Raw genomic sequence first — 18235 nt, forward strand, 5'->3', positions numbered from 1 at the left:
AATGGTGATTAGAAGCTAAAAATGCAAGTCCCGAAGAGAGCACCTGATGTGACTTCGTCCACTACTATGATTACCTTCAAAAGTGACATCTCGCAGGATTTCGGTTGGGAAGAATGATACCACCTTTGAACATTGCAGCCTATTAGATAGAGCCCCACAAGAATCTGTGTTGTTTTAAGCCTCTATTGGACACAAAATATGCTGCTATGGACCCAGGACCCTGTTTTCAGTTGGCAAATTTTTTCGTAAGGTCACTGGAACGTCCTCAACCAATCACACGGCTCCATTTCTCCTATAAGGAAAGAGGTTCTAACGAAAATGAATCCTTGCCGTACGTAGCCCACTCAGGAATTGCGTATCACGTTGACATAGCCTGACAACGCGAGCTTGCCAACCTTCAAGTGGGCTTAGCCAACCGACAAGATAAAGTCAAAGGGCACCAGGCCACAGCATTGCATATAGATTCATCTGCCTTCGACGTACACAGCAAAATGCTACGATTGTTTACTCCCAACAGTTGCCATGATTTCCTTGCAACCTGCAAAGATTTCAACAAGAGTAGCATCACAACCGCAATCATTGACATCTCAGTGCATCGAGAGAAACATCAAGAGGATCACAGGCGGGGCGAGCCTTTCACCGAGGCAGTGACGCGGTGCCTGTCAATGGACAAGATAATGAGAATAAGTGGGACGATTAGGATAATGCACAGTGCACACAGATTTTACTTTTCTTCAAGTAGGTCGCCTACAAAAAAATAGTCACACCACTACAGCATGAGTGGAGATGCAATAATTGTTTAGTTGATGTGCGTAATGAATTTACAGAAATGAACAGCAGATTAGATAGATATGGAATTATACCAAGAATTACTACCTCCGTTCCGAATTATAAGATGTTTTGGATATTTCAACATGGACTACATACGGACTGAAATGAGTGAACAAACACACTAAAACACGTCTATATACATTCGATTCAGAAAAAAGTTAGAACATCCTATAATTTGGAACAGAGGAAGTACTCCCTCCGTTCTGAATTACTTGTCGCAGGCATGAATGTATCTAGATGTATTTTAGTTCTAGATACATCCATTTCTACGACGAGTAATTTGGAACGGAGGGAGTAGGATTTAAGTATTAAGAAGGTTTGCAATATGAGTAAATTCGATCCTATGGGACATCTAAGGTACATGACTATTGATCTGTACATGAAGTCAGGTACATTCATCAAGTCACTTCAAATGTCATTAGATTTGCCAGAATGAGACCACATTGATGAAGACTGATAAGACTTCTCTATCTAGTGGCGTGCATGATTTGGAGAAATGATTCCGGTCCTGCCCCCACACCTTCCTTGGGTGCATCTGTGGGCGAGAGGCCTTTTATTGTTGTCATGGTATCTGCAACCTTTTCCACATCAATTCCACTGGAATTACTACTCTAAATTCACACGTCCTTTTCCTTTTGTACTTTGATTTTGAAAGAACATGCTGTTCAGAGTAGAAAGGAGAGAAAAATATGAGATCATTACACATCCGAGTGAACCTGTTTCCAGAAAGGCATTTAAGAAGATCGAAGCTGGTTGATCTTAATATCTTAAATTCATCATCATGCTTTGAGCAACATGGAAGCACGTCTATCCGATATTTTGGATGTCATGCACTCAAAGCTATATATTCGCATCTGAGCCATTTGGACACTATTTTGTCCATGTGTGATAGAAACTTGAAAAAAAAGTTGATATACCCTCCAGAAAAATTAAGCAAAAAATTTCTTAGTTTGCAAAAATCATAATCTGACTATAGGACAATAACCCAAAAGCCTATCGCCACACATCTTTCCTAGAGGTTGCCAACATAGTTTTTACTGCTCTGGTATCCTTATTAGGAGGAAAACAAGACAACAAAGCCCAAGATTCTGCAAATTAGCATATTGGAAGCCGTTGGTGATTTACATGCAGGTACATCTATTTCTGTTTCAAAAAGGAAGAACCTGCTCCAATTGAGGCATAATGTGGAGTGTTTTGAAGGAAAGGGCTTTTATTTATGCATACACCAAAGTTACTTTGCCGACAATAGACCATTGCACATGTAGAGCATCATGTCATACAGTTCTATTTAGCAATAGTATCTCTATCAATATAATATACACGAAATCATGTGACAGTTCTCATCTCATGAGGTTGACAGCACTGGTATATATAATCCCGAAATAACACCTGATACAGGACTCATCATAAACATAGGTTAGCATTATTCAGCACACTTCAAATCAAAAGATACGATAGAAAGATTTGATGAGACCCTTACTTTGCACCTTTCTTCTTGTAAGGCAAAGATTCAAAAAAGCACAAAAAGGGAAGATAAGCTGGACTATGCAGAGTTTTTGTCTTTGCTTTTCTGCAAAACCAACAAGACATCAGACTTTGGAAGGTAGGCATAAAATATCATTTTCTGTTGTTATATTTGTAATAAAACCAAATTTCCTTTATTTTAAAAGTGTCCCCGTTTTTCAGAAAATTACTTATCATAATCTTAATCCAAAGGCATAAAGGAGCGTGTGTCCCTTCAATTGTCATTTTCTTCTAGAAAGAAGATAATATGGTACATATTGTATCATCTGGGTAATACTTTTGACATCCGCACAAGCATGAAAAGGAATTGACGGACCACTATATCGAGCTCAAGGGGTTCTGAACAACAGAAAGTACAAATAAAAAAAGAATCGCAGAAAATAGTAATCTGCAAATGTAGTCATGTCACAAATTCATCACTTGCCTGCGATCTCAACCTTGCCACCAGCGCAAGAATAACTTCGAGCTGACATTATAATCTGTGCAACATTTTCATGCATAATGTGTTCTGTTTTTGTTTACTAACTTGTTGCAGTACAACGCCCTTTCATAAATCACTACTCAACAGCAGTGTGAGATTTAATGGCGTGTCATCATCTCTGTAACCTACAGAGCACCCCAAAGATTATGTAGTATCTCGGCAAGATTAAGAATAACATTTTTGGTAAAAAGAAGCATCGTTACCTTAGAGTTTGGGTCTAACATTATCCCTCATAATCTGTGCAATATCGTGTTCTGTTTTATGTTCACTAACTTGTTGCTGCAGCAGTGCAGCACCCTTATAAATAACTACTCAACAGACAACAGTTGTGAGATTTAAATATTTAATGGGGTGTCATCATCTCTACAGAGCACCCCAATGATTCTGTAGTACCTCGGCAAGCCTCAGAACCAACCGGAGTGTATCAGGCTTGTCTACACCCCTTATCCTCGAGGCAAGGATCAGAAACAGAAGGAGTTTCATGATCCAGTGACACCTGATCCGCCCTCTCACAATAGGTGGAGCGAGTGTCATATTTAGTATAAGCCTTAGCATTATCTAGGATGTCAGTAGTCCTGATAGGATACTTGTCCTCAGTAGTCAGGACTAGTGTAAGAAATCTCCATACTCTAGGGATGGGAGGACGAGAAGAACATGCTAACTTAAGACCAGAAAATAAATGAGCATGATTCACCTATCTTAACTTGTACAGACCCTTCTTTAGTTTCAGCTGGGATTTCTTTACCATTGGTGGACTGCTTTGTCTGACCAGCCGAGAGAGGCATAACAGAACCACAAGCTTTTTCATTTAACACTCTCATGAGACTACTTATGGCTATGGGTAAGCCTGGTAGTTTATTTTTTGGAAGCAGGTCATGGATTTGTCTCCAAAAGTTGCAGATCTGCTTTAAGATCCAGTGACCAAATCTGCACCTTGTTTCATTCAGTTGTAGACTTGGTAATAGCCTATTGGTTCCAATCTAAACAAATGTTTCTTTTTCAGAGCCTTGGAAATCAGTGATCTGAGCAGATGGCATAACACTGATCATGGATTCATCATGGAGGCTGCGAGAATAAAAATGATACTCCTAGAACATCTGGTTGAATATGATGCTGGGACCATTCCAGATAATAACTGTCATGCAGTTTACAGACATCGCAGCTTTGGCTCCCTCTTTAGAAAGGCCAAGCAAATATACACATAAATGGATGGCATCATATGAGAACCTCCAGTTTCATTACCATTGCCAGCAGCACTTGCAATTGTTAGATTATTTCCTTCAGCACAGTCCACCAATATCTAAAACCGGAATAAGAAGGAAAAAAAGGAACTATAGTAGCAAAATAGACCAGTGAGTACCAGTTCGACAGAGGGGGGTTGAAGTCTGAAACTGTATGTTATGGTATCAAATGTCTCTGCGAATCAGTGGCGTTGTGAACACTCAGGGTCAGAGCAATTTGGTAGATAGATTAAACAGAACACAAGTGACAGATTTACGTTTATTAGACACAAGAGCAAGGATGCAGAAGTACATTCTGTAACTGGGTCATTATGAATTGCATTGACTCGGGAGTGCTTAATTGGGAGTACTGATTACCTTACCTGTATGCAATGTTGAGCAAGTTTGTGAGAGAAGTCGATAAACATGATATCAAGGTTGGTGGCGACATGGCAGAGGTGGTCGAGTGCAGCCTTGATGAGAGGCACGCGGTGACGATGTGGAGGCTGCGGCGGAGGGGGCGCCGCGAACGCAGCGGCGGCGGCGGCGGCGGCTGTGGAGTCGCGGGAAAGGGTGATACTACTGGCGGATGGGTTCTGAAGCGGGGGGTCCATTCCGGCGGTGGCGGAGGAGACGGGCGGGAGAGGAGACAGGAGAGGGCCCGAAGAAAGCCGAGTTTTTTTTAGGGCTCGAAAGCCGAGTTAATTTTATTTTTTGAGGGCTCAAAAACCGAGTTAAATAAAGTAGCAGATGCCCTATCCCGTCGCCGGTGCAGGACAGCTTTCCGGCCTATGGCAAGTACGGGTCCGGCAAATTTGCATCAGCCAATAAAAATTATACGGGCGACTTATATATGTACGAGTAGAGGTGTTTTAGGGTTTTCGTCTCGGATCTGGTGCCGCCTTTGACGCTCTTCCCCCGCCGCAATTCTCTTCCCCTCCCGCGAGCTCATTCAAACGTTCCCCTCCCTCGAGTGTAGATCATGTCGGGAGAAGGTCGCGGGGCGGGGCGCCGCAGGGCGCCGTCACGCAAGCGCGACCGGCGCGATGCAGAGGCTGGAAGCTCCAGCCGTCCGTCGTGAAGGTATGGCACTTGGACAATATTTTAAATAGCAGCTGTCACTCACTTTTTTGCGTTGTGCTGTGATATAGCGGCCTTGTCAGGATTCATCCGCTATTGCGAATGTCAGAGCGTATTCCGTGCTATATAGCACTATTGTGAGGCAGCCATGGCACTCTGGCCACAAAAAATATGATATTCAAACCACCCGGCACCAACGCTTGCATATGTGTTAGTCATGCAATACTATCCAAGCTCCTATACGCAGCCTCTCTCTACGTGGTTCTGCTGCTAGCCTGAATTACTGTATTTCCTCTATTAAAAAATATAAGAGTGTTTAGATCATCATTTTAGCGATCACTATTTTAGTGATCTAACCGCTTTTATATTTCTTTAAAGAGGGAGTACAGTTAAAAACTAACTGAATATTCAATTCTGAGTCGGGGCTCATCTGCACCTCAATGAATAGTAAATTCAAGACAAATACTAAAAAAATCAAAAAATCTGACTTTTTTTTGCATGAAAGATGTTTGAGTGCATGAGGTGCATGCCAAATTTCATAGCATTTTGAGATCTAAGTAGCTCTCGGCAGAAAAGACGGAGTCAGGTTCAAAGGGTGAACAAGCAGTAAATTTTTCACAAACCTCGAGTTTGTCTTTTTTTACCGAGAGCTACTCAGACATCCAAATACTCTGAAATTTGGCAAAGACATCACGCATTCAGTCACCATTCTCCACAAAAAAATGAAACTTTTTTAGTTTATTTCGTATTTTTAACGATTTGGTTATTAACTTTCGGGCTCATCTGAGCCTCGGAGCCAAAATGCCTTGTCCTGAAACTGTTGCTACACGTGAAGTCTTCTCTCCACAAGTTAATTAATTTGCCTTCTTTAGTTCATAGGAATTTTATAGGAATTCTAAAGGATAGGAACTTTGTAGGAAAAAAATCTTTTGAAACCCTTTGGTTTATAGAAACGGATTCATATTCTTGTGCAGAATAGTAGGAATCAACCCTTCACATATCAATTTAAAATAATTAGTCTAGACTCAATGCATATGACATCTCTTTCCAAGAATTAAGATGCATGTCATCTCCCTTCCTTTGATTTTCTTATTCATATATGATTATTCCTATCATATGAACCAAAGGAGGTCTAAACATGATGCCGCCCCTTGGAGGAGTTCTTTAAATAAAACACATAAGAACAAGGTTCACATCACACATGTCCTCTCCAAGCATCCAAAGTAAGAGACACATCAAGATCCGCAACCAACAAAGGAAAAGATAAATATCAAGGTCTTCCCAAGTTTCTAAGAGAGATGAGGCCTTAAGAGATAGTCCTCTCTAAACCCCAGGAGCGATGGGGGTCTTGATGAGTGATATTTATGCGTTTATTCCACCATTGCTTAAACTAGATAATTCAGAATTTTTAAGAGAATCACTCTGATATCGCCACTAATAACTATTGAATGTAAGTTATTTTGAAATCCTTTGTTTATTATGTTTCTCCAGTAAATGGGCTCAAATATGGATGAATATCATCACACAGACACAAGAGGAAACAAGAAGTGTGGAGAAGAAGGAGAGGAATTGGAGGAGCAACAATGCATCCAAGTGCAAGACGACGCAAGGTACAAGTGTGCCCGCTCGTACCCACACTCGTACTACCCATCGTGGGCTCCAGCACATCTACCTGATCAACATCTATAAAGGGGTCAACACCAGAATCACAACAGAGAGAGCAATATTCATGAAACAGACAACCAGAAGCCATTCCCATCTCATCTCCGTAGTCACCACCACCTTCATCAGTGCAACCATTCTCCCCAAGTTAGGCGTACCTGTAATTGGTGTATCACATCTGGCAAGTATTGTAAGACATATTATCAATCAATCATTTGTCTTTACGTCATCTTCAATGAGTTTGTCTTGTGATCCGACCGCCATATGTGAGTAATTCAGTAAGGCAATTGGTTGAGGCAAGGCTTTGCAACCCTATGTATTTGTGCACGGGATCGTTGGTATGACTTTGTATATTTTTTACTTTATTTATATGTGTCCGATTGCAATGGGGATGTCTCATGTCTTCTTCTCGTTCTAAGGCCCCGGGGTACTCAGGATCCCATAGACCAATTAAGGAGAAGGTAAGGAGCAAGAAGGCTATGGAACTCTATCCCGAAGAGTGGTGAACTCTATCCCGAAGAGTGGTGAGAGAAGGGATAATACGGTAGCGGAAAACAATTCCTTGGGGATAAATAAGGTGTAGTCATTAAATGTCAACAGATTTTATCTGAATATTTATTATTAATAACCAAGGTACCATCGCGTGACAGTAAGGGCCATCGGTTAGACAACTTACTCTTGATGCAGGTTGAGCACCGACCAAGACTTACCATGGGCATATCCCCCACTTCATCGCATAGCAAGCACATCATATTGGTTGTCTTCCAGAGCTATGTTTGTTATCAAGATAAGATCCCAAGCACAAATATAAGGTTGAGAGTAAGACCTAATACCCATGTTTTTTTTCATATAAGTGTTTGCACCCAAAAGGGTGTTAAAAGTTTGGTTTAAAAACTGGAATTTAATTCGATAACAATAACTTGTTTGATTCTTTGTCGTAGTGCACATCCTCTCGTGGTTCGATGACCCTGAGTCACTCCCTGGGAAAAGGTACGGGAACCTTCTGCTATTCAAACCGGTTCTCAAAAGGCATCAACCATGATCCAATAGAGAATTCTTCTCCCTGTGAGGTCTTGAACCTCTAGGAGGAGATAAGACAAGCATAGCTCTCTCAAGGTCTAGGTAATTGTTTTACTGACCCTAAAACTGAAGGGGGACAAAAACTATTTTTTTGAGAAACGGGGGACAAATATTAGGTGTAAGGGGGTACGGGTCAGACAGGCTACATGGGTTTGATGGCGGGTTCTTGGTGATATCCATGGGTTCCTCTGCACTATTAACCCATCTCATCTTGTGGTGAGTAGTGTACTGCATGCCCGCCACTTGTCGCAATCACAGAGTATTGGTGAGTTTTCTAACCCCGTGCGTGAAGATGGGAGGTTGAATTTGTGTTTTTTGGTATACTTGTATTTTCAAATGATTTATCTCTTAAACCGTGTGTTCAAATTATGAACCGTTTTCACCATTGTTTTTCTCGCATTGAGATCTTCAAAATTAGATCCTATGTGAAGAGGATTCACTGAATATTTTTCCAAGCAAATATGTGCATCCAGCGTGACCTAAACTGTGTTCCCAAGCGTTTTGCATCAATAGACGTGCTACGCACATGGGCTCCTCCCGACTAGGCTTGCCCAGTGGAGCCGTGAGCACCGAGCAGGAATGAACTGTACCGAGTCAGCTACCGTAGAGATCATGTTCACCCATGCGAACCAGACACTTTTGCAGCTTCATTATAGCGAACCATTTTTTGGTCTTTTTTTATTTCAAACAATTTATGAAAACACAAATATCTTTTGAAATTTCTGATTATTTTTTGTAAACACAAACAAGTTTTGAAGTTTCATTTTTTGGAAATTGGGAACTTTTTTCTAAAACATGAACAATTTTTGAAATCTCCCAAACATGTAAACATGATTCTTTTTTGAAAATGTATTAACCTATTTTAAAAAAAAATATTTGAAATTCTAAACATCTGTTTGAAAACATGAACATATTTTGAAAAAGCAAATATTTTTAAATTTTGTAACTATTCTTTGAAAACACACACATTTTTTGAAATTTGAACTGACCTGAAAGGCGAATAAGTTTTAAAATTTTCGAACATTTTTTGGAAACAAGAAGATTTTTTGGAACCAAACACTTTCGCACATTTTCCAGACATTTTTTCATAAATTCATGATATTGTGTAAAAATTAAAAGAAAATAAAATAAACAGAAAAAAAGCAAAAGAGGAAAAGTGAAAAATCGTAAAAACGAGTAAAGAAAACATATAGAAAAAGAAATTGTTATGGAACCTTAAACCGGTAGAAAATCATAAACTATGCTACGCTAAACAATCCGGCCCACCAGATCGCTCGCCTTCCTCACCGAAGGATCAGCAGGAAATGGTCCACAAATGTTCTGGCCAAGCCCGCTAACGCGTTGCCGCGCGACTGGTAACTGGGCCGGCCATTAAACGCGTAGAGGTGCAGTGGATTATTTTTATACCTAAATCGAACCGATCCTCAAAAAAAAAAAAACCTAAATCGAACCACTCTCTCTAAAAAAAAAAAGCGATCGGATGGGGAGGGCACGCCGCGCCACCGTGTGCATGCGCCGCCGGTGGGGAGGTTTGGTCTTGCGGCCGGCTCTCGATTGCTCGCACGGCCGGTGAGACATGAACCGGAACAGAATAACACAAGCCATGCTAGGCATATATGTAGCTGATCGATCAAGATTCCTCCATAACCACTGAAAACAAGCAAGGTTCTTAATCTGCTGGTGCCTACACATCTCCTCGCCGCCGGCCGGCCGGCATACATACATATTCTTCTCCCATCTTCTGGAGAATCTGTACATGTTTTCCTGACAATAAAGCAGAAACCACTTTGCTACCAACGCATCAAAGTGATTTTCATCTATTAGTATTGTCCTGGATAGATAGCATGTTGAGGCTCGTCTTTCAGAAACCTGCACTGAATAATTCAATAGGCTGGGTTTTTGTCTGAATCAACAACACAAAGTTACACAAATGGGGACACATTTGTGGGTATCTGGATGTTCATTGTTCAAAGAACAGACTTGCTTGGACACCTGCTGATTCTTGCATATATTCTGCTTTTCTCGTTTCGAAAGGCTACAGTAGGGTGTGATAACAACTGAGCAACGACCAACAGTTTTGGACTGTGCGCTGCACATCACAGCTCCAGCTCCAGGTCTTATCTTATATACATCACATTTAATTCAAGTCAGACCAAATGGGCCGATCATGATGTATATATGCCACACGTTCATTGACATGGACTCGTCAGTTGATCAGCAACATGTGTTTAAAACGCAATTCTCTGGCGTTTTTCCTGACCAAACAATGACAGTTAGAACGAAAACAACCGATTATCTCGTGCCATACACGGGGTACAACTATTTTTCTTCCCATCATTTAACCACAAAAAAATTCAGACCTAATCTAGGATGGCCTAATTGAGGTAGGTAATTCAAACTAAACTTAGCCTTGTTGGTTAAAATTGATCACTCCTAGACCATACATGCCGCAACTTCATGCATGGATATAAAGAACACGACGAACAAAATGAGAACTGTCCACAGATCTGGACGTATATATAACGACCGCTCTTTTTTTAAATCATTTCTTAATGTCTGAGTTTTGCACATATACATTAGCCATGAAGTCATCGTTTCCTATCGAGAGCAATGGCCAATGATGATATCAAATATCAAGAGGTTAGTTGGTTCCATACAGAAACGAAGCCTCTAAATACATTATATATTCGTTCCTACCTTATGCTGAATATTTTGTTTTGAAGGTGCATCCGGCATTGAGTTCTTTATTTATGTTTGATCGATGCGATGCTTTAATTGTGTATTAGAATGTTACTGAATGATCTGTTGGAAAAATTGGTTGCAGGAATATATTTCAAATGCACGAGGATTGAACCTCTTTACATGCCGATGGAGCCCTTCAAACTACGATCCAAAAGCTCTCATCTTCCTATGTCATGGTAAATTCATTTAGTTGAAATATATTGTATTCAAATTTAAAATACCATGATATTTACCAAAAGAATAGAACTCTGCAGTGTTTTGCGTCATATAGTTTAACTGTACACGTGCTGTTCTTGCTATATTTGTAGGATATGCCATGGAATGCAGCATTTCAATGAGAGGTAAATAGCATGACCATTTGGCTTTTATGTGCTTGTACTTAGCTAAAATATCAAAGAAAATGGCCTCTGTGCTGATTCATAAATAATGGTACACAATTTTTTTTAAATGTGATCATATACCCATGTATCAATCCCATTTTTATTTGGATTAATGCTAAAGAAGAATAACCAGATAAGTATCATAGAGTAGGAACAATAAATTAACATCTTATTGTTCTCAGGCACCGGCACACGGCTGGCAAAGGCTGGATTTGCGGTGCACGGAGTGGACTATGAAGGCCATGGAAAGTCTTCAGGACTTCAAGGCTATATTAGCAATCTAAATGATGTCGTGGCTGATTGCTTTACATACTTTGCAAGTGTTTGTGGTATGTTCTGTTCTGTATATTACTAGTCTCATATATTCTATTACTTGTGTCATATAACTTGTAAAATCTACTCCAAATCTCCATAGTTATGTATTGTCTTCATTAGTAGTCATTCTGTTCATAAATAATCAGTAAGCATATGTCATATAATGACCGGCGTTTTTCATGATTATTGGCAGATATAGGTGATTTGTGGATGTCTAGAAAACTTCAAACCTTTTAAAAATGACAGTTAAAATCTTAAATGAAGTCATGTTCCCCTCATTATAGAGAAAGAGGAGCACAGGAGAAAACGGAAGTTCTTGCTCGGTGAGTCCATGGGAGGAGCTATCGCGTTGATGCTTCACAGGAAGGAACCTACCTTTTGGGATGGGGCTATTTTAGTTGCCCCCATGTGCAAGGTTAAGTGTCCAAGATTAGCTAATCTTGTCTTTGCTGCTAGTGTCATTTTGTTATTGTCTAGAATTTTTTGAGATCTACAATCTGCGCCCCCCATGTGTTACCATGAATTGTTTATTGATGTGGTAACATGATGCAGATCGTAGAAGAAATGAAGCCTAGTCCCATGGTGATTACAATCTTAAGCAAGCTCAGCAATGTAATCCCTACATGGAAGATTATTCCTAATGAAGACATCATTGATAGGGCAATTAAAAGCCAAGAATGGCGTGAAGAGGTAGAATGCTCAAGATCTAAATCATGCTACATTACTTTTTCTGTCACTGAATCGTCTGCATCATTATCTATAAATGAAAGTATACATGTAATCAGGTCAGAAACAATCCTTATTGCTATAAAGGAAGGCCTAGGCTAAAGACTGGTTACGAAATTTTTATGGCAAGCTTGGATATTGAAAGCAATCTTGAAAAGGTACGAGCAAGCTGCAGTATATTTATACATTGAACTGGTAATCCTGAAGTAGTTTCATAACTTGCTTGTAGTTCATCTAAATTGCTCACATTTTACAACAAGGTAACCCTGCCATTCATTATAGTCCATGGTGGTGCTGATGCTGTGACTGACCCAGCAGTAAGTGAGGCACTATATACATTAGCTGAGAGTAAAGACAAGACACTGAAGCTCTACCCAGGGATGTGCCATGCTTTGACTTCCGGTGAACCAGAGAACAACATTGACATTGTGTTTTCAGATATCATTCGGTGGCTTGATGAGAGGGCATTGGTTCAAAATGAATCATAGCTAATATTACAGAGCCTAAAATGTTAATATACTCCCTGTTGCCAAAGCAGTGAGTATAAGGCGACCCAGAGTATATACATATTTACATTAAATTGTAAAACCAATAGCTTAGTGCAAGTTTTTTTACATGTTAGGGCAGAGCATGGTAGTTTTTTTTGAAGCATTGGATAGCAACCTTCTAGTTTTCTTGTTGTATCTTTTTGGCAGATTTCGTGTTTAAATTCACGTTGTACATGTAAATAACAATTCGTAAAAGTTTACTCATATTGGGGGCTTTCTCTTCAACAAATTGTTCACGGTATGAGAGTCATGTGTTTTACTATGGAGAAATATGCAGACATCATAAGTTTGTCATATGAGACCGCACTAGTAGAAAAACGGGCATTAAAGGTCCCCCCCCCCCCCAAGTGGTTGTGATGCAGAGGAACAAAGTAGTATGTAATGCTGAACAATAGAGGCAGTTCCACATGAGTACCTAACTACAGTTCAGAAACTATATGTAGTACTTATTTATTCCATACGATTATGAAACAAAACCACCTATGAGAATACATGGCGGCAGTTGCAATTTGGAAATCACTTCCAATACTTGATAATACACGGTGGTTCGCAATTTGGAAACTGCCTCCAATACTTTGATAGCCGACCTCACTGACTATGATTTCGCTGGGAAGTTGTCCATTCACTCGAGTGGGTAGTGTCGTCGCTCTTGACCGTGTTGAGTGGGATGGCGGCCGTTTCTTGTCATCGATCTAAGGTGGAGGGATGTCGACGATAACTGTTTTGAGGGGGAGGATGTTGTTGTCATCATCACTGATTCAGGATGGAGGGTTGTCGCCGGACACCATTTTGAGGGGATGGATGCCACCGATCATTGATTTGAGGTAGATGGCTTTTGTTGGGCACCATTGTGAGGGGGATGGCTGCCACCGGTCATCAATTTGAAGTGGTGTGTTGTCGTCGGGTGCCATTTTGAGGAGGGGCTTCTGTTATCATTCTATAACTGAATCGAAGGTATATACTCCCTCTGTTTTGATGTACTTTGCATGTTACTTAAGTGAAGTCGATGTTATCCATGTGTAGATGAATTCAATGGTATTGAGATTTGATATTGTAGATGCTAATAAATATGAATACAAAGTTAGGCAAAGTTTACAAAGGATTGTTTTAAGACAAAGTTAATATGCAGAGTAAAAAAAAATGTGATATTGTGTTAAATATAATTATGATTCACATATAATTTCTTGTAATAGTAGGTTATTAATGTGCTGCTTTTGTTTTGTTGCAGACATGGATCGAGCTTGGATATACATCGAGAGCCGTTTGAGCAATGAGTTCAAGGATGGGCTGTCAGATTTTTTGGAAGCAGTCGATCGAGATAGGTTGAGAAGGAAGGCAAATGGATATGTTCCCCATGTTTCCTGTGTAAAATTTGCAAGATATCAAAAGCATTATAGGGATCCGGACACATTTGATCTAGAGGGTATTCATGTTAGGATATGCATGTTGGAGTAAACATGGTAAACATATAAGTGCATGTGGTGACGACAAAAGGGAAAATGTGGTGAATATCTGATAAACCACAAGTATAGGGGATCGTTTGTAGCCTTCTTCGATAAATAAGAATGTCGAACCCAACGAGGAGCTAAAGGTAGAACAAATATTCCCTCAAAATCTATCGACCACCGATACAACTCTACACACACTTGACGTTTGCTTTACCTAAAATAAATATAAAACTGTTTTGTAAGAATAAAACCACGAGTACTTTGCGAGAATAAAACTACGAATAAATTGCAAGGTAATAAAAGTGGATAGCTTTTGTCAACAAGAAAGTCATTTGTCCCTAGGCAATCGATAACTAGACCGATAATCATTCATGCAATTTTATATGAGGGAGAGGCATGAGCTAACATACTTTCTCTACTTGGATCATATGCACTTATGATTGGAAATCTAACAAGCATCCGCAACTACTAAAGATCATTAAGGTCGTGAAACCTAACCATATCATTAAGTATCAAGTCCCCTTTATCCCATACGCAATGACCCCCAAACTTGGGTATGTGCTTCTGTCACTCACGCCACCCACCATAAGCGAACCATGAACATATTGCAACACCCTATAGCGTGGATCCCTCTGTTTGCGTGACACAGAGGGCACCATAGGACAGTGATATCTACTACGCAACCTTCTTCTTGTAGACTTATGTTGGGCTAACATCGGCCCTGGGAAACTCACCACTCAAGGTGGTGCTTGGATGTGAACTACCATCTCTGTGCATCAATGAGACATGCAATGCACTGGTTTGTGAGATTGATGCCCTACTCAAGTGTTGGGGAACGCAGTATTTTGATGATCCACAAGTGTAGGGAATCTATCGTAGCCTTTTCGATAAGTAAGAGTGTCGAACCCAACAAGGAGCAGAAGGAAATGATAAGCGGTTTTCAGCAAGGTATTCTCTGCAAGCACTGAAATTATCGGTAACAGATAGTTTTGTGATAAGGTAATTTGTAACGGGTAGCAAGTAGTAAAAGTAAATAAGATGCATCCAATCCTTTTTGTAGCAAAGGAAAAGTATGGACAAACTCTTATAAAAAGGAAAGCGCTCCCAAGGACACATGAGAATTATCGTCAAGCTAGTTTTCATCACTCTCATATGATTCACGTTCGGTACTTTGATAATCTGATGTGGGTGGACCGGTGCTTGGGTACTGTTCTTACTTGGACAAGCATCCCACTTATGATTAACCCCTATTGCAAGCATCCACAACTACAACGAAAGTATTAAAGTAAACCTAACCATAGCATAAAACATATGGATCCAAATCAGCCCCTTACGAAGCAACACATAAACTAGGGTTTAAGCTTCTGTCACTCTAGCAACCCATCATCTACTTATTACTTCCCAATGACTTCCTCTAGGCCCAAACAATGGTGAAGTGTCATGTAGTCGACGTTCACATGACACCACTAGAGAAAAGACAACATACATCTCATCAAAATATCGAACGAATACCAAATTCACATGACTACTTATAGCAAGACTTCTCCCATGTCCTCAGGAACAAACGTAACTACTCACAAATCATATTCATGTTCATAATCAGAGGGGTATTAATATGCATAATGGATCTGAACATATGATGTTCCACCAAGTAAACCAACTAGCATCAACTACAAGGAGTAATCAACACTACTAACAACCCACAGGTACCAATCTGAGGTTTGGATACAAAGATTGGATACAAGAGATGAACTAGGGTTTGAGATGAGATGGTGCCGGTGAAGATGTTGATGGAGATTGACCCCCTCCCGATGAGAGGATTGTTGGTGATGACGATGGTGATGATTTCCCCCTCCCGGAGGGAAGTTTCCCCGGCAGAACAGCTCTGCCGGAGCCCTAGATTGGTTCCGCCAAGGTTCCGCCTCGTGGCGGCGGAGTTTCGTCCCGTGATATAGCTTATGATTTTTTCCTCGACGAAAGACTCCATATAGACAAAGATGGGCATCAGAGGGCCACCAGGGGGCCCATGAGGCAGGGGGCGCGCCCAGGGGGTAGGACGGGGCCCCCACCCTCGTGGACGGTGGGTGGCCCCCCTCTGGTACTTCTTTCGCCCAATATTTTTTATATATTCTGAAAATAATTCCCGTGGAGTTTCAGGACTTTTGAAGATGTGCAAAATAGGTCTATAATATTTGCTCATTTTTCAGCCCAGAATTCCAGCTGCTGGCATTCCCCCTCTTCATGTAAACCTTGTAAAATAAGAGAGGAAAGACATAAGTATTGTGACATAATGTGTAATAACAGCCCATAATGCAATAAATATCGATATAAAAGCATGATGCAAAAATGGACGTATCAACTGCCCCAAGCTTAGACCTTGCTTGTCCTCAAGTGAAAGCCGAAATTGAAAAATATGTCCACATGTTTAGAGATAGAGGTGTCGATAAAATAAAATACAGACATGAGGGCATCATGATCATTCTTAGAACATCAATATATATATATATATATATATATATATATATATATATATATATTGTCATATGATCTCTTATGCTAAAGTAACAATCCATTCACATACTCAAGTATGAATCAGAAACTTCATTGAAAACTAACAAACTATGATATCAGTCATTGAAGCAATTGAAATTTATCATAACATAGGAAAAAGTCAATATAAGAGCTTCTCAGCAAGTCCACATACTCAACCATCATTTAGTCTTTCACAATTGCTAACACTCACGCGATATTTATGGTGATGAAGTTTTAATCGGACACAGAGAAAGATAGGGTGAGGGAGTCCTGGATTAGGGGGTATCCGGACAGCCGGATTATATCCTTTGGCCGGACTGTTGGACTATGAAGATACAAGATTGAAGACTTCGTCCCGTGTCCGGATGGGACTCTACTTGGCGTGGAAGGCAAGCTAGGCAATATGGATATGTATATCTCCTCCTTTGTAACCGACCTTGTGTAACCCTAGCCCCCTCCGGTGTCTATATAAACCGGAGGGTTTTAGTCCGTAGGATAACATACAATCATACCATAGGCTAGCTTCTAGGGTTTAGCCTCTCTGATCTCGTGGTAAATCTACTCTTATACTACTCATATTATCAAGAATAATCAAGCAGGACGTAGGGTTTTACCTCCATCAAGAGGGCCCGAACCTGGGTAAAACATCGTGTCCCCTGCCTCCTATTACCATCCTCTTTAGACGCACAGTTCGGGACCCCCTACCAGAGATCCGCCGGTTTTGACACCGACATTGGTGCTTTCATTGAAAGTTCCTATGTGTCGTCACCGTTAGGCTTGATGGCTCCTTCGATCATCGATAGTGATGCAGTCCAGGGTGAGACTTTTCTCCCCGGGAAGATCTTTGTATTCGGCGGCTTCGCATTGCGGGACAACTCGCTTGGCCATCTGGAGCAGATCGAGAGTTACGCCCCTGGCCACCAGGTCAGGTTTGGAAGCTTAAACTACACGGTCGACATCCGCGGAGACTTGATCTTCGACGGATTCGAGCCCCTGCCGAGTGCGCCACACGGTCACGATGAGCATGATTTAGCTCTAGCATCGGACAGTGTTCAGGAGACCGCACCGGCAACCGCTCCGACCCTCAATTTGGAGCCAATTGCGCCGTCCATGGACGGGTGGATAGACCCCACCATGGAGGCCGTATTCTCAGCGGCGATCGAGCCGAATATCGACCTTACCCTTCACAGGAGCCGTGACGAACTGCCGGATTTTTCCCCGGCCACGGACTCCGAACCGCCTGCGCCTGTGCCTATCGAATCCGACTGGGCGCCGATCATGGAGTTCACCTCCGTGGATATCTTTCAGCACTCGCCCTTCAGCGATATACTGAACTCATTAAGGTCTCTCTCCATGTTAGGAGAGTCCTGGCCGAACTATGTTCGGCAGGATTGGGATGCGGATGGCGAAGAAATTCGCCGCCCACCCACCACCCACTTAGTAGCCACTGTCAACAATTTGACCGACATGCTCGACTTCGACTCCGAAGACATCGATGGTATGGATGACGATGCGGGAGACGAAGAGGAACCACTACCCATAGGGCACTGGACAACCACCTCATCATATGATATATACATGGTGGACACACCCAAAGAAGGCAATGGCGACGAGACAGCGGAGGATGACCCCTCCAAGAAACAACCCAAGCGCCGACGTTAGCGGC

General features: G+C 41.2%; 1 protein-coding gene across 2 annotated transcripts; it reads left to right on the forward strand.

Annotated features, from left to right (window-relative positions):
* Positions 1-10401: 10401 nt before the first annotated feature.
* Positions 10402-13016, forward strand: LOC119297221 (caffeoylshikimate esterase-like). Of its 2 annotated transcripts, none has more exons than XM_037575096.1 (8): positions 10402-10518; positions 10703-10796; positions 10929-10961; positions 11183-11329; positions 11600-11730; positions 11868-12005; positions 12101-12199; positions 12302-13016. In XM_037575096.1, the coding sequence occupies exons 1-8, from the start codon at positions 10489-10491 to the stop codon at positions 12527-12529; spliced, it is 900 nt and encodes a 299-aa protein (XP_037430993.1). In that variant the 5' UTR covers positions 10402-10488; the 3' UTR covers positions 12530-13016. The 2 variants fall into 2 exon arrangements, with proteins under 2 accessions (XP_037430993.1, XP_037430994.1); XM_037575097.1 differs by having other exon boundaries at positions 12324-12467.
* The last annotated feature ends 5219 nt before the right edge of the window (positions 13017-18235 follow it).

Source organism: Triticum dicoccoides, chromosome 5A, assembly GCF_002162155.2.
Source record: "Triticum dicoccoides isolate Atlit2015 ecotype Zavitan chromosome 5A, WEW_v2.0, whole genome shotgun sequence".
NCBI classification, from domain to species: Eukaryota; Viridiplantae; Streptophyta; class Magnoliopsida; order Poales; family Poaceae; genus Triticum; species Triticum dicoccoides.

Excerpts from the sequence above, each read along its gene's own strand:
- LOC119297221 (XM_037575096.1), top strand. The coding sequence starts at position 10,489 with ATGGCCAATGATGATATCAAATATCAAGAG. Across the intron at positions 10,962-11,182 it reads ATGCAGCATTTCAATGAGAG|GCACCGGCACACGGCTGGCA; the intron begins GTAAATAGCATG and ends TATTGTTCTCAG. Across the intron at positions 12,200-12,301 it reads TTGAAAGCAATCTTGAAAAG|GTAACCCTGCCATTCATTAT; the intron begins GTACGAGCAAGC and ends TTTTACAACAAG.